Source organism: Balaenoptera musculus, chromosome 12 (assembly GCF_009873245.2).
Source record: "Balaenoptera musculus isolate JJ_BM4_2016_0621 chromosome 12, mBalMus1.pri.v3, whole genome shotgun sequence".
NCBI lineage: Eukaryota > Metazoa > Chordata > Mammalia > Artiodactyla > Balaenopteridae > Balaenoptera > Balaenoptera musculus.
Genome location: NC_045796.1, coordinates 50,367,238 through 50,384,314, shown reverse-complemented (window position 1 = coordinate 50,384,314; position 17,077 = coordinate 50,367,238). Strand labels below are relative to the sequence as shown.

Sequence of the window (17,077 nt, the reverse complement as noted above, 5' to 3'; positions counted from 1 at the left end):
CCTTATTTATTTTCATTTTGGATGATCTGTCCATTGGTGAAAGTGGGGTTTAAGTCCCCCCTACTATGATTGTGTTACTGTCAGTTTCCCTTTTTATGGCTCTTAGCATTTGCCTATGTATTGAGGTGCTTCCTGGTGTGGGTGCATAAATATTTACAATTGTTAATCTTCTTCTTGGATTGATCCCTTGATCATGATGTAGTGTCCTTCTTTGTCTCTTGTAATAGTCTTTATTTTAAAGTCTATTTTGTCTGATATGATTATTGCTACTCCAGCTTTTCTGTTGATTTCCATTTGCATGGAATATCTTTTTCCATCCCCTCACTTTCAGTCTGTATTGTGTCCCTAGGTCTGAAGTGGGTCTCTTGTAGACAGTATATATACGGGGTCTTGTTTTGTATCCATTCAGCCAGTCTTTGTCTTTTCGGTTGCAACATCTTAATGCATTTACATTTAAGGTAATTATCAATATGTGTGTTTCCTATGGCCATTTTCTTAATTGTTTTGGGTTTGGTTTGTAGGTCTTTTCCTTCCCTTGTGTTTCCTGCCTAGAGAAGTTCCTTTTGCATTTGTTGTAAAGCTGGTTTGGTGGTGCTGATTTCTCTTAACTTTTGCTTGTCTGTAAAGGTTTTAATTTCTCTGTGAAATTTGACTGAGATCCTTCCTGGGTAGAGTAATCTTCATTGTAGGTTTTTCCCCTTCATCACTTTAAATATGTCCTGCCACTCCCTTCTGTCTTGCAGAGTTTCTGCTGAAAGATCAGCTGTTAACCTTATGGGGATTCCCTTGTATGTTATTTCTTGCTTTTCCCTTGTTGCTTTTAGTATTTTTTCTTTGTATTTAATTTTTGATAGTTTGATTAGTATGTGTCTTGGCATATTTCTCCTTGGATTTATCCTGTATGGGACTCTCTGCACTTCCTGGACTTGATTGATTTTTTCCTTTCCCATGTTAGGGAAGTTTGCAACTATAATCTCTTCAAATATATTCTCAGACCCTTTCTTTTTCTCTTCTTCTTCTGGGACCCCTATAATTCGAATCTTGATGCATTTAATATCCCAGAGGTCTCTTAGGCTGTCCTCAATTCTTTTCATTCTTTTTCTTTATTCTGCCCTGTGGCAGTTATTTCCACTATTTTACCTTCCAGGTCACTTATCCATTCTTCTACCTTAGTTATTCTGCTATTGATTCCTTCTAGAGAATTTTAAATTTCATTTATTGTGTTGCTCATCATTGTTTGTTTGCTTTTTGGTCCTTCTAGGTCCTTGTTAAACGTTTCTTGTGTTTTTTCCATTCTATTTCCAAGATTTTGGATCATCTTTACTATCATTACTCTGAATTCTTTTTCAGGTAGACTGCCTATTTCCTCTTCATTTGTTTGGTCTAGTGGGTTTTTACCTTGCTCCTTCATCTGCTGTGTATTTCTCTGTGTTCTCATTTCATTTAACTTACTGTGTTTGGGGTCTCCTTTTCTCAGGCTGCAGGTTTGTAGTTCCCATTGTTTTTGGTGTCTGCCCACAGTGGGTGTGGTTGGTTCAGTGGCTTGTGTAAGCTTCCTGGTAGAGGGGACTCTTGCCTGTGTTCTGGTGGGTGGGGCTGGATCTTGTCCTTCTGGTCAGCAGGGCCACGTCCGGTGGTGCATTTTGGAGTGTCTGTGAACTTAGTATGACTTTAGGCAGCCTCTCTGCTAATGGGTGGGGTTGTGTTCCTGTCTTGCTAGTTGTTTGGCATGGGGTGTCTAGCACTGGAGCTTGCAGGCTGTTGGGTGGAGCTGGGTCTTAATGTTGAGACGGAGATCTCTGGGAGAGCTTTCGCCGATTGATATTACATGGGGCTGGGAGGTCTCTGGTGGTCTAATGTCCTGGACTTGACTCTCCCACCTCGGAGGCTCAGGCCTGACAGCCGGCCGGAGCACCAAGACCCTGCCAGCCACATAGCTCGGAAGAAAAGGAAGAAAAATAGAAAAAAAAAAAAAAAAAACAAGTAACAGATAGAACCCCAAACCAAATGGTAAAAGCAAAACTAAACAGACAAAAATCACACAAATAAACATAAACACATACTCATAAAAAGAAAACAAACAAACAAAAAAAACCCAAACAGTCAGAACCCTAGGACAAATGGTAAAAGCAAACCTAAACAGACAATATCACACAAAGAAACATACACATACACACTATAGACCAGGGCTTCAGAATATCTGGTCCTTTTTCAAACTTCTCTCTGTTCCTCTGTGAAAGGACTTCATGGTCAATTTGCTTAGACTTGATTCTCAGCCTGCAACTTTGGAATCATGTGGGAAGCTTGAACCAATGCCAGGCCTCACTCGGGAGGAATTAAATCAGAAAATATGAGGTGAGGCCCAGCATGAAACTTCTTTAAAGCTTCCTGCTGGACTCCACCAGTCTATGGAGGCCAGCTTATACTTTAATAGAGGGAGGTAGACAATTAATACATGTCAGGTGATGATAAATATAATAGAGAACAATAAAGCAAGGTAAGGGGAAAGTAGGAAAACTGTGTAGAGACCTGAAAGGAGAGAGAACAGTCATGTGGGTATCCAGAGAAGGAACATTCCAAGAAGAGGAAACAGGAAGTGCGGAGACCCCAAAGCAGGATTGTCTTTTGGTGAATTCCAGGAATAACAAATGAGCCAGTGAGGCTGGAGTAAAGTGAGCACAGGCACAGGGCTAGGTGAAGACAGAAGTTAGTAGGGGTGAGGGACAGATTTGGAGGGTAAATTCTCAACCAGTTAGATTCAGACTTCTTCAGTTTATAATAGTGATTTTGTAACTTCAGCTTTCCTGAAATATAATTCATAGATATATAACTTCCTTAAGAATTTCAAAATATAACTTGAATACCCTAATTAAAGGAAATTTTGTAAAGCAACTTTATAACATGTTTGATATATAAATTAAACATGTACTGATAACATGTTTTTACTAGTAAATGCTCAGGCAGGACAATACAGGAAGACAAAAATGCCCTATAAAACTACCCTTGGGAGCCATACTTTCTGAAAACAACTTGGTAATGAGCCCTGTAGTTCTTTGTTAGGCTCTTACCCTAAATGGGGAAGCTACCAGAGGGTTTAGAGTGAACAAGTAACATAATTGGACTAATATTTTAAAAGAATCACACTGGCCTCTGTGTGGAGTGAGGCTGTGGGTAGACAGGGGCAGAAGCAGGGAGACCAGTTAGGAGGCTATTACAGTAATCCAGGTGCAAAATGATAAACTGGACTGAGGTGATAGTGAAAGAGGACTTGAGAAGTGTTGAACTCTGGGGTCCATAGAAGGTAGAGGATTTGCTGATGGGTTGGATATACAATGTGAAAGAGGAGTCAAGGATAACTGTGGCAGTTTTCGCCTGAACGCATGTAAAGGTGGGGATAGTGGTTAATTTAGAGGAGGGTAGAAGGAGTCATTGGGGAAGGGGAGACCAGAAGTTCCCTTTTTGGGTATATTAAGTTTGAGATGTCTGTTAGACATCCTGGGAGAAAACATGTTGAGTTGAAGCTCAGATATATAAATCCCTAGAGTTCAAGGGAGAGATCCAGGCTAGAAAATTGTTATATTGTATGTATTGCATGTATTGTTTATGTGGTGGGGCTACACAAAAGATAGACTACCAGTGATTCTCTAGTGGGGATGAGATTTTTATGTTCATTAAGTTGGGGGATGAATTTAATAGTCAACGTAGATTATTAGACTTTAGATTTAGAAGATTTGGGCCCTGCCACCTCCTTTGGTTTCTTCTGCAGTCCCTAAGCAAGTCCATCTGGGTACATATCTAATAAGGTCTGCTGAATAAAGGAGTGCTTCTCCTGAATTTGGAACCAGAAGATCAGGTCTTTTGAGTTCATAAAAAAGAGCTGGACTCTCTTACTTTAAGGCTTTGAGTAGTATTAACTTACTTAGAAATTTTAATTTGTTCAGATGGGATAAAGTCAATGTTTTTGAAGGAAAAAATTTTTGTTATGCATTCTAATCTCTATAACTGTTTACATTACTTTTATTAGTCTTTGTTTACATTACTTTTATTAGTCTTTATTAGAATTATATATAATCCTATACATTAATATATAGAATTATATATTAATCACATAGCACTAGTGTAATCTTCATAAAAGTGATGTTAAAATGGCTAGTGTGACCTTAATGTAGTTTCTAAAATACAGTCAATACTTGTCGTATCTTGTTTGTTTGGTTTTCTTGTAGGAAGATTTGGAGACTGGAGTTCACCTTGACCCTGCTGTCAAAGAGGTTCAATATAATCCTACCTATGAGACCATGTTTGCTCCTGAGGTAAGAAAACATATTATAGTTAAGAGTGTCTTTTGCTATATAGTATTTGAATTATACATACGTGATAAACAGTTGGTGAATTTTTCAGTGTTTTCTCATGAAAGTATACTATTTAAACTGTTAGAAAATATATCGTGTTATGTTAGTTATATCTCAATTTAAAAAAGAAAGGAAAATATATCCTTCTATTCTCCAAAAGTTAAATAGTACGCTTTTGTAAGAATAATATCTAATTCTTAGATGCAAACTTAGTTAACATCTTCCTCTCAGTTTTGATAAGGGAGTATTACAAGTTAAACATGAGGGAAAAAATTTTGGTTGATTAGCATCATTAATGCATAGTATATTATGAAACATCTAGTGACAAATGCTGCTGTGTTCAGCACTAAAAAGAGGTACCATACTGACGTGGTCACTGCTCAAAAATAGTCACATGGTTTATTGCTTGCTCTGAGTCAGACATCTTATGGATTCTTTTTTCTGATGATGATAAATGGTGATGGAAGCATTAAAAAAGCTGAAGAAGAAGAAAAAAAAAAGCAGAAATAGTGAAAATTGTCCATTTAGGAAAGTCTTTGTAGAAAAGATTAGATTTCTAGGTATTTAGCCTTTAAAAAGGAGAAAAGAATGCTTGATTGACAAGATACAGATACCAGAAAAAGGTCATTATAAGAAATAATAATATGGCTTCAGTAGCAGGATCTTTAAGGGCACTTTTAAAGATAGAAATGAGGAGCTATATCTTATTGCACCCTGGTGGAGAAAGGAGTACTTTTTAATAGTTTTGATTTTTTAGCATATAGTCATTGTCTTTTTTTTTGATAAAGCTATTTCATGTAATTTTTGCCTGCTTAGGCTTCCATAGTCACTTAAAATATGGCAATGGAAATGTATAGCACAGCCAAGGATGTCAGTGCTAGTGCTCTAGCTGTTCTCCTAAGTGTACAGTAAGCAAAAAACTCATTCTCATGCTCTGAGACTGGTACATTTTTTATTTTATTCCATTATTTCCTAAATCCTTATAACCTGTTGAATTATAGGCTGTTTTATATCCCTTGACACCATTTTAGCACTGGCGCGCTGCATGATTTTTTTTTAATGTAAAGTACTTCAATTTAAGCCACTAACTTTAGAAAATGAGAAAATTTGGAAGTGGCATGGTGTATGACATTCCTTTGTCAGTGTATTTTCTATGAAGCCTGTTTTTCTTAAATTTTTAGGTCCTATGCATAACTAATGTATTGCTGTATGATTAGTTTTCAAAACTTTCAAGAAAAATTCAAAAGGTCAAAAAATTTTTGGTGCTATTGATGAGGCAGTAGGTTTATCATTCTCTTTTGGGGATTATCAGTCCTTTAATTTTCTGTTTTTTTTTTCCCGTGTTAGGGAACCTCACATTAAGTATGTCAACTAGTTTATGTTAGGAACATTTCAGTGCTTATTGTCAACAATTTAAGGAAAGAGTGATGGGACTGAAAAGTGAAGAAAAATTACAATTTTTCAAAGGAATTGTCTGTGACATAATAAATTATCAACTTTGAACTTTATGACTAGGGTACGTATAACTTGGCAAAGTCTGGAAGGGTATTACCAGGAACTTTGCTAGATGAAATATAAGTTCTCATATTTTGAGAATCCATCATTAGAGACAAGATTTAATCCTTCTTCTCACGCTAGTGTTTACCAGAGAGGACATGCTAAGTGTTTTTTTTAAAAAAAAGATGGAGACCAGACTGTTTCTTATAGTGCCTCTAAAGCACCAGTCAAGTTTAAGGAGAGATTGCATCTTGGTATAAAGATAAAAGTTCCATGAAAGTATTTGTAACTGGCAATTTTTTTTTTTTTAAAGAGATGACTCCCCTGTTCTTTACTTTTATTTATTTATTTATTTATTTATTTAAATTTATTTATTTATTTATTTTTGGCTGTGTTGGGTCTTCGTTTCTGTGCGAGGGCTTTCTCTAGTTGCGGCGAGCAGGGGTCACTCTTCATCGCGGTGCGGGGGCCTCTCACTATCGCGGTCTCTCTTGTTGCGGAGCACAGGCTCCAGACGCGCAGGCTCAGTAGTTGTGGCTCATGGGCCTAGTTGCTCTGCGGCATGTGGGATCTTCCCAGACCAGGGCTCGAACCCGTGTCCCCTGCATTGGCAGGCAGATTCTCAACCACTGTGCCACCAGGGAAGCCCGGCAAATGTTTTTTGAAATGAGCGATACAATCCAGGTTAAGAACATGAGATGTGGGGCTAAACAGACCACTTATTAGCTCTTATGTGACCTTAGATTATCTTAGTTTTTTCACAGGTAAAATGAAGATAATTTCTACTTTACCAAATTATAAGGATAAATGAGATAATATGCGATGTGCTTAGGAAACTGTCTGGCACAGAATAAGCATTTAATAAATTATAGCCTTTATTGTTATTTATGTTAATATTATTGGCATTGATAGCTAGATAGGCCTTTATGAGGAAAGATTCCAGACAGAGGGGAACAGCATGAGCCAAATCATAAAATCTAAAGAACAGTAGTGTTTTAGTCATCATCAGTAGGGGAGAACGGGATAAGGCTAGAATAGTACTTTGTACAGTCAGTATTGCACAGGCTCTAGGGGCCAAGGTAAAGAGTTTGGTCTTGATTTAACAGAAGAATTTTTAGGAAGATTAATTTTAAAGGTTTGCATGATGGAAAAGACCAGGGATAGAAACTAATAAAATAAAACTACCATTTATTACACTATGCCAGGTACCACACTGAGGGATTTGTATACCTTATCTCCTTTAGCCCTCACTACAACCCTATGAAGTAAGTACTTTTATCCCTATTTTATAGTGAGGAATTCAACTGTCAGATTATACTGCCAGCAAGTGCCATATTTGAGGGTTGAGTCCAGATCATTCTTAACAATCACTCCATAACTATAAGACCATTTAGAAGGTGCAGTTTTGACTTTATTAGTTCAGTAAACTAACAAATTAGCTATTTTATAAATTACTGGTTTCCCTCCCAACCAAGGACTTTTCCTAGTTGATCTACCTAGTTATCCAGATAAGCTTTCTCAAATTACAGAAGGAACCTGAAGACATAATAGCCATTGTTTTAGTCCAGTGATTTTCTTCATTTCACTCAATCCTTTTGGTTCCGCCTAGAGAAAAGTCTGTTTGTTAGCTTCTCTAGACTCATATAAAGCCCATAAGCCTCAGAGAGAATTTCAGACTCCTTAAAATAATATTACTTTTAGGAATAGAAAAAATATAAAATTTTAGAGGGGGAAAATGCCAGTTACTGTTTAAAATCTGGCCTGTAAGGTCTGCTATAAATATTAATGTTAGAATGGACTTTGGAAGTCATATAGATCAGCTCTTTTATTTTATAGATGAGGAAACTGAGGCACAAGGTCATAGAACCACTAATAAAATATACTATCGTAATAATTAAACTGTGCTTATCTCTTACAAGATTGAGGTATTCGGCCAATAAAATTGAATTGTGGTGATCTTTTCCAAAATTATAGAAAATAATAATTAATCAGTATGCTCTTCTCGCCTTAAAATTTGTTTATAAATGTTTTATACATTGATTACTACAATGAATATTAATGGAAAACTTAATACAGCAACCTGAGTATATGATTATTTGTTGAATAACATGGGTTTTTTTCCTATATATGAATTCATGGTTATGATTTCATATAGTCAATTTTTACTTATATGAATTTTATTAATTCCTGTGATGTTATAATATACTGCTAAGGCATCAACCCTCAAGTACTCTGCCTGCTGAAGACGTGAGAACCACTGCCTTATAATACATGGATCTCTTAGATTTATCAACTAATGTCTTAAATTAAAAATGCTTTTCTCCCAAGTTTATAAATAAATCACTACCTCACTGAGATGAAAGATGTAAGGTTACTTACCTCAGAAACATTTTCTTTTTTGGTGCAATGTCTGAATTAATACATAAATATGTATATTTTATATGGGAGATTTACAATTGTAATTGACTGTGGTGTACTTCAATATTATCTTAGCTAAAAAGTATTAAATACTCATACCTAATTAACTTGAATATGTATTTTTAAAAATCACTTGAATACAAACTTACGCTTAGACTTAACTACCAAAAGTTGAAAAGAAGCATTTAGAAATCAGTTTTGTGTATTTTTAAATATGCATTGTTTTGTTTTTTTAATGGTTAACCCAGAATTAAGAGTTGCATATTCACACAGACCAGGAACATCTGAGAGAGTAATTGGTAAGAGCTGAGTCCTGCTGAATAACATTCTCTGCCTTCCTCTGTTGACATGTAATGTCTTTGAGGTCAGCTACAATAGCTGCCAGTAACCAGAAAGTTAAGGTGAGCCAGAAGTAGATGAGCCTGCCCCAGGCAGCTTCCTATATCAGTGGAAGATTTTTTTGTTGTCTCAGCTTAAATATGTATAAAATATAAGCACGTTTAAATTTTTAGACAGTGTTATTAGGAAGAGTACCACAAGATATACTTTGCTGTAATATATGGATCTATACTCTTATAGAAATCAAAGTTCTTAACACTGAGAATTTTTCTTTAAAATATGGAGGCAGTTTGATATATATGACCTGTAGAAGAATTATTCCCTTTTTGTAAAATCTTAATAAAATTAGAATACGGAAATTGTACTTTCCTTTTTTAAATTGGAAATTATAAGCATAACGATTGGTAATTTATTATATGTGATAGGAGTAACAATATAGGCAATGGGGATTTTTATCATTTTGGAATTTTTTACCCCCAGAAATATTGCATGCTGCTTTGCAGATGTTAACTGACTGTAGCAATTAGATCATCTAGTCAACTTAAGTCATTTTATTATCTTTAATTTTATGGATGTTTTTGTTTTTGTAATAAATTTCATGACTGAATGAAGTTAACTGTAGCTTCCAGCATTCAGCAATCTAGATTTTTTTCCCTACATTTCCACCCGTCAGCTCAGGAAGAACTAATATGGGCTATAAAGTCTTGCCCTGTCCTTTATTATAATTTAGAATAAATAGTAATAAAAGCTTTATATATGAATCAGATATCTTAAGATTGAATCATTTTAAACCTAGAAATGGAAGCTGTCAATAGAAAGGAATATTATAGTAATTTATTTTCTTCTAAAGCAGAAAAAATTATAAGGCAAATTAACGTTTAAATTCAGATTTTTATGCATAGCATAATGTTGACATGTAGAGAAGACAACATTCTGGTTAAGGAAAGATCAATAATTTATATTTATGGCTCTGGAAGTGTATCATGGAAAAAGGTGGTTTCAAATGGTAGTGACCTAAGATGTTCTAATGTCAAAATATTTATTATGACAGTCGACCTTCCAGAATTCAAATAAAAATATCCTGTCTAGTTCCACTGTTTCCAAAGTGGGAAGTTCATTTTATTCTTTATTTTTAAAACTGGAAAGAAAAGAGTTGGATCTTCCCTATACCTTTTCTAATAGCATTAGTGACTTTAGGCAGGCAAGGTATGTCATCTTGACCTTTTTCTCCACTTCTAACATGAGAAAGAGAATACCTCTTTAACTTTCCAGAATTTTTGTACAGATCAAATTAAATAACATTTGGAAAGCCATTCTGGAAACTCAAAACATTGTAAACATATAGATAATAATGGCACTATTTTGTGTATGATTTTCATAGTGTGACTTTTCAGAGTGGAGAAGTTTTATTTACATTTGTAATGTCTTTTCCTAGGGACTTTTTCAAGCACTTTACTTTTATTGTCTATTTCCTATCTTCTGCCCCCAGTGAGACTCTGATTAATCTTTCCTTCATTAGTGCTTTCTATATGCCAGGCACTATGGAAAGTATTGAGGGTTCTAAGTCTTCACCTTTGAGGAACTCATAATCTAGTAGCAGAGAAACATGTGTTTTTTAAATTACATCATGGTACCATTCCAAAAATCCCCCAAATCATCATTTAGACAAAACTATAGTGTCTCAATTATCTAGAGCAACACTGTCAAATAGAACTTCCTGCAATAATGAAAATGTAGTAGCCAGTAATTGTATGTGGCTGTTGAGCTCTTGAAATGTGGCTGGTATGACTGAGGAACTGAATATTTTAATTAATTTAAATTTCAGTAGCCACACATAGGCTTGGGTGAGCTGGTTCCTCTCCAGTCCTAGTGGCTGCCAAACAGTGCTAACCCCCATTGTCCAGTTGTACTAAACCATGTGAGGTGAGCATGTTCCCAAATAGGTTAATGGGCCCCTGATGATTTAGAGTTAAAAATACATTGTGCAATAATTCTACTAATTCTAGCTTTATACACTGAGAATTTGGTGGTTTTTGTTTGTTTTTTTCTTATAACATTGTAGTTTGGACCAGAAAATCCCTTCAGAACACAGCAAATGGCTGCCCCTAGAAATATGCTTTCTGGATATGCTGAACCAGCCCATATCAATGATTTTATGTTTGAACAGCAAAGAAGAACTTTTGCCACATACGGTAAGGTGATACGTGAGTTTCAAGTTAAACCTTATTAGAAGTGGGGGGTGTGTGTGTGTGTGTGTGTGTGAGAGAGAGTGTGTGTGTGTGTGTGTGTGTGTGTGCACGCAATAATCGATTTTATCTTCTGGCTTTTTAAATTTATTAACCTGTATTCCTTAAAAGGGTAGTATGTTTTCTTATACACATCTATAAATATTTATACAAATGGGAAGGTGCACTAATATTTTTAGCTGTCATTCTAAATCTGCTCTGATTTCTGAGTACTGGAAATATTCTGTGGTCTTAAAAACAGAACGTTCTCTGTTGTACTTTTTAAACGCTTGTTATTGAATGACTGTTGCATGTAGACTGCTGTTGAAATTGGTAAATAACAGGATAGTATTAAGAGGTATATTTTTATCTTCTTATGCACTAGTTGACTTTACTCTCTTTCTCAAATTTTATCTCTGAAAAGTTTTCTGTTGATTACTGAGGGATATCAGGAAATGGAATGGCCACAAATTCATTGCATAAAATATTTATATCCTATCAGTGGTGGGATTTGAGAAAGTTAATGTGCATACAAGGCTGGGAATCCCCTCTACAAGAAGATGGTCTTTATAATAATGTCCTTGCTGATGGTTCTACAGATCATAGGTCTGGTCACATATCAGCTTTGTCCATATTTGGTAGTGCCTTTTCTTTCCCTTCCCATAATCTACATTTGTAGGTTGACAGACATACTGATCACCTTCTGCTTTGAAGAGCTTTTTGGTAGGGTGGGTGAGCAAAGTAACTGAGAATGTTTTTATGCCTGTTGTAGTGATCTTTATGAATTAATTACTTATGCTGATGTTCTCTTCCCCAAAGAGTAACTGAAAAAGAAAACTCTGAACTTTTTTTTTTTTAAATTAATTTATTTATTTAGTTTTGGCTGTGTTGGGTCTTTGCTTCTGTGTGAGGGCTTTCTCTAGTTGTGGCAAGCGGGGACCACTCTTCATTGCGGTGCGCAGGCCTCTCACTATCGCGGCCTCTCTTGTTGCAGAGCACAGGCTCCAGACGCGCAGGCTCAGTAGTTGTGGCTCACGGGCCTAGTTGCTCCGTGGCATGTGGGATCTTCCCAGACCAGGGCTCGAACCCGTGTCCCCTGCATTGGCAGGCAGACTCTCAACCGCTGCGCCACCAGGGAAGCCCTGAACTTTTTTAACAAGAGATTTAATAATCACATTTTTAGACATCAGCAACATTGTCTCTCTTATTTTCATTTAGTTTTCTTTGTAGTTAAAATTCTAATACCTCCTCCTTTTATTTCTTATAGAATTTTTTTAAAGTTCTAAACAGATTTTTCTGTCCTATCTACCATTAACTTCCATTATTATAAGACAGCACCCAAAAAAAAAGTTGAGAAAGCAATATCATGTGAAATGTTATGTATTCGGTGATGCTTTTTAATAGCAATTGTTTTCACTAAAAAATAACATAAACAAATTTTAAACATTTAGGAAAGAGAAGAAAAAGGTTACCTATAATCCCACTATACTAAAATATCTACTTTTAGTAGATATTTTATTCCTCCAAGTCTTTTTTATTATACATATTTGTATTACAGAGCTATAATCCTTCTAAACTGAAAATTTTGCAACTTTTTAATTCAATATTCTATCATAAGCATTTTTCAGTGTTACTTTATAATCTCAAAGCTTATTATTTTTAAGTGCTATGTAATATCCACTGATGGGTTTATATTACAATTTACATAATTATTCTAATGTTAGAAAATTACTTTTTTCTAGTTTTTAGTGAGCAATGCAAACTGATTCATCGTGAATTAGTTTAGAGGTTTAGTACAGATAGTCTTAGTTATTTATCCACAATATGTTCTTGGAAACTGGTTGTAAAATGATTGACATATACTAAATTATATTTCACCGTGGCAAGGTTATAATTGACTTAACAGGTGCCAAAAGTCATAGCAAAGACTTTATACCTCTGAAATCTCCTAAAAGAGTTCAGTGACACTTCCAGTCCAATAAAATGGTTATAAATGCATTGTACCCATTGCTTGTATAAGGGATCCCATGTAAATCTAAAGTATATGTGCATTACGTAAAAATCAATTCTATTGCATCATGAATTTATTATATCCTAGCCTATAATAAAACAGACTTTTAAAGACTCTGCATGGGTTTTTTTACACTTTAGAAGGAAGGGCCTTAAGCAATAATTTGGGTAGCTTAAATCTTTAAAACAAAATAAAACAGATGAAAAAAAATTCAAATTAAGTTCATACAGATACCTACTTTTCTTGAACTATCCTATAGCATTGAAAGCTATTCAGTTGGCTTTAGACCCAGGTTCAGAAACGGCTTATTTGAAAAAAAATAGCTGGTATTTTTTGCCTCTTCCATTAAGAGGGGGTGGACTAGGACAGAGATTGAACTATTTAGTGAGTTAAAGACATAAAAAAGGAATGTGGGGTATACTGTGTTAGGTGGCCTGGAATAAAAGGAGTAGCCACTTGCAAATTAAGTAATGTATGTTTTGTCTCCCTCATGCGAATCTTAGAACTGAGAACCATTTATCTGAACTTAAATTAATAAACAAGTTAACCAACCTCAGGTTTAGCAGTCTTTTTTTCTTTACCCCCAAGTACTAAGCACATATAGCTTCTGTTAATTTAAAAGTCTGATTTTCTCATAGAAAGTTCTTGTCTAGCTTCTGATAGTAATTCCTATCTGAGTTTTTCCTCTCACTCTTACACATGGAATGTAAAGCTATGAGACCTTTCTGTTACCTTCTCTGATTTGCAAAGTACCAGCGAGCAAACCTTCCTTATACCTTGTATAAGACACAGGACATGTCTCTCTTACTTACGAGACATGAAGGAGATGGCACAGGAATTCAGCTTTTTTAAAATTAATTAATTTATTTTATTTATTTATTATTTTTGACTGTGTTGGGTCTTCGTTGCCGCGCACGGGCTTTCTCTAGTTGCGGCGAGCGGGGGCTTCTCATTGTGGTGGCTTCTCTTGTTGCGGAGAACGGGCTCTAGGCACGCGGGCTTCAGTAGTTGTGGCATACGGGCTCAGTAGTTGTGGCTCACGGGCTCTAGAGTGCAGGTTCAGTAGTTGTAGTGCACGGGCTTAGTTGCTCCGCGGCATGTGGGATCTTCCTGGATCGGGGATCGAACCCATGTCCCCTGCATTGGCAAGCGGGTTCTTAATCACTGTACCACCAGGGAAGTCCAGGAATTCATCTTTACCTAAGTCTCATATTTATCACTCTATAACTCTGCTGGGATATAGAACAAACATTGATCCTACTTTTCTAACCATTTTTAAATGGTTATAGCAGTGTTATAATCTAAGTGTATTATTTTACTTAGTTTATCACAGCCACCTCTATTCCTTAATCTGTGAAGATAGTCTCCTTTACTGTATCATCCCATTTACTTATGCTACAGTTTTGCTTTTAGCTCCCATTTATCATGTTTGTCCTGAGTTCTTAGTCTCTCAATGGTTTGTGTGAATTCTTTTGTCCTGTTCTCCTCCCTTTTTGTCTTGGGTTTCTGGCCTGTTCCCTTACTGGTCTTACTTGGGGCTTCTCAGTGAGGTTTCTCCCCTTTGTCCTCCTTTTGCTCATGATTTTCTCTACACCAGTCTATGAAAGTGGAAAATTTTAAATAGACACGTTTAAGCTGATTCACTTCATTGTACAGCAGAAACTAACACAACATTGTAAAGCAAGTATACTCCAATAAAAAAAACTTTTTTAATTAATAAACACCTTTAGTTTCACCACACTCATTATTAACTGAGTTTTAACTTCAATATTAACTCTTTATTAAACCCTTTTATTAACATTTTTAAATGATTTTTTAAAATACCCTGCTGAATGAAGATGTCATAATTTATGTAAAAATTCTTGTATCATTTAGATTGCAAGTTCTAGTTTTCATTATTTAAAATGTGGTGATGTATATTTTAAGCTGCAGTAAAATGCTTTTTAAGATGTGGTAGTGAATTTGTCTGTGCATAAAACTTTATGGGTTTTTTTTCGTTATTAAGATGAATCTCCAGAAGTGGATCTAAGAATGTAAATGTTTTTAAAACTTTTGTTATATATTGTCAAATTGTTTTCCAAAAGAATTCTCCCAACTTTTACTGCCACCACCATGTATAAAAATCCTACTTCTCCTTACTCAAGATCCATATGATTGTTTTTCCTTTGTTTATTTGATAGTCAAAATATTGTATTTCTTTATTTTAACTTTATCCTTTTGGATTACTAGTGAGGTTTGAAGGTTTTTTCATATATTTATAATCATTCTTTTGCAAATTGTTTACAGTCTCTTCTCATTTACCTATTGAGACATTAATATTACTAATCTTAAGAATCTAACAATAAAACTAATATTATTAGAGCCATTTCAAGTAAAACTACAAAGAAAGAAAGCAAACATTGGGACTTCCCTCGTGGTCCAGTGGTAAAGAATCTGCCTTCCAATGCAGGGGACACAGGTTCAATCCCTGGTCAGGGAACTGAGATCCCACATGCCGCAGGGCAACTAAGCCCATGCGCTACTACTACTGAGCTCGCACACCTCAACAAGAGACCCCGCATGCCACAAACTACAGAGCCCACGTGCTCTGGAGCCCCCGCGCCACAACTACAGAGCCCACGTGCCCTGCAGCCCACATGCCACAACTAGAAAGAAGCCTGCGCACCACAATGAAGAGCCAGCACGCTGCAATGAAAGATCCTGTGTACTGTAACTAAGACCCGATGCAACCAAAAAAATAAATTTAAAAATTAAAAAAAAGAAGTAAACTGTAATTCTATTAAAAAGATAAAATGGAAAATAAGCTTCAGAAAAATAGATAAGAATATTTCAGATCTTAAATATAGATATATTCACTTATTTGAGACATAGGTTGGTAGAAAACTAATTGGACTAAAATTCTGTAGTGTTAGAGTTATATCTTGTTCTGTTGCTGGCTAACTTCTAGTAAGACATTTATCAATATATAAATATCTAACAACCCTTATTAGTAAAGGGAAAATACTATTATCCCCTAATTACCTGGGTGGGAGGCAGTAGTGGTAATGGTGATAGTGGCAGTAAAGATTTTACCGCAGAGGGTGTGGAGAAGGAGGAGAACATAAGTTCCTTTCGTCAGAAGAAGAGGAAATTCCAGGCCAGATGAGCTGGCAGTTGGTGCTTACACAGAGACCATAAGAAGAACCAGCGATCTCCCTTCCCTCTCTGCCTCCTACATCATCTCCCTAAACACATAATGCAATGCCATTTGTGTAGACATATATCTCCTTCAAGGCAGAATTACATTTTAGATAAATTTTTATGGTTGAGATGGGGATTTTTAACTTAGGGTATGTTGGTTTAAATTTTACATGAGCCTTATGAACTCTCATTTTAGAAAAATAATTTATAGAACACTAAACACTATTCTCTGTGTCAAAGAGATGAAAGATAAAATAACTTATGGGATTTGAACCTGTGACTTCAGAGGTTGCAAAGCTGCTTTCTGCCATCAAGCTCTCTCCTCAGGCCAAGAACATATTTTAATACCAAAGAAAAAACTATATGCAAATGAGCTAATACCTAGGTGGTTGGTTCAGTGTTAGCGTATCATGAGGGTGAGTTGAGCACCTACGTGCTTAGCTTGTTTGAAAAGTATGTTTGATGACAAATCTTTTTCTTTTTCCCAAAAGAAGTTCCCTTTAATCTTCAGCTGGAAAATTAAAATGTAAATAAATAAATAAGAAAATCTAATTGTTAACTATATTCACTAGAATGTACCGTTAAAAAAAAATGCGCAAGTACTCTTATGTAGTATTTCATGATTGTTCACATGGGTTGTAGGCCATAGACTGATTTAATGATCTAGCTCTCTTTTGTGAATATACTGGATTATTACTAAAACTGATTTTACCAAACATTTATCATACTAGCACCCCCAGTTGAAGAAAAACTGATTTGAGTTAATATAGACTTTCTTTCCTGAAGTTCCCATAGACCACTGAAGACTACATTTACATGTAGCTATACACTCTAGCTGAAGGAGTATATAAATATGCTAGTAGATATCCTTACTGCTCTTACCAAAGAAATATAAATAATGATTTATGAAGTAGAAATATACTGTTTTTAAATTGGGAGGGAAGACTATCTTTACTGAGAATAGCATTTCCAAAATAATAGCTAAATTTTATGTAATTCTTCTTACCCTATTTCTTTTTTATTTAAAGGTTTATATAACTTGATAAACTAAACCATGC

The 17,077-nt window shown here is 35.4% G+C and overlaps 1 protein-coding gene across 3 annotated transcripts in view; it reads left to right on the top strand.

The window, feature by feature from the left end:
- The window catches only part of CDC40 (cell division cycle 40), a 56,265-nt gene that overhangs the window by 15,995 nt on the left and 23,193 nt on the right, over window positions 1-17,077 (top strand). For 2 of the 3 annotated variants that reach the window (XM_036871087.1, XM_036871090.1), the window contains exons 2-3: window positions 4,224-4,310; window positions 10,666-10,795. In XM_036871087.1, coding sequence (XP_036726982.1) covers window positions 4,224-4,310; window positions 10,666-10,795 — 217 coding nt within the window. Of the gene's footprint in view, window positions 1-4,223; window positions 4,311-8,512; window positions 8,564-10,665; window positions 10,796-17,077 lie in introns of those variants that run through there. The other variant, XM_036871089.1, reaches the window with a different exon arrangement.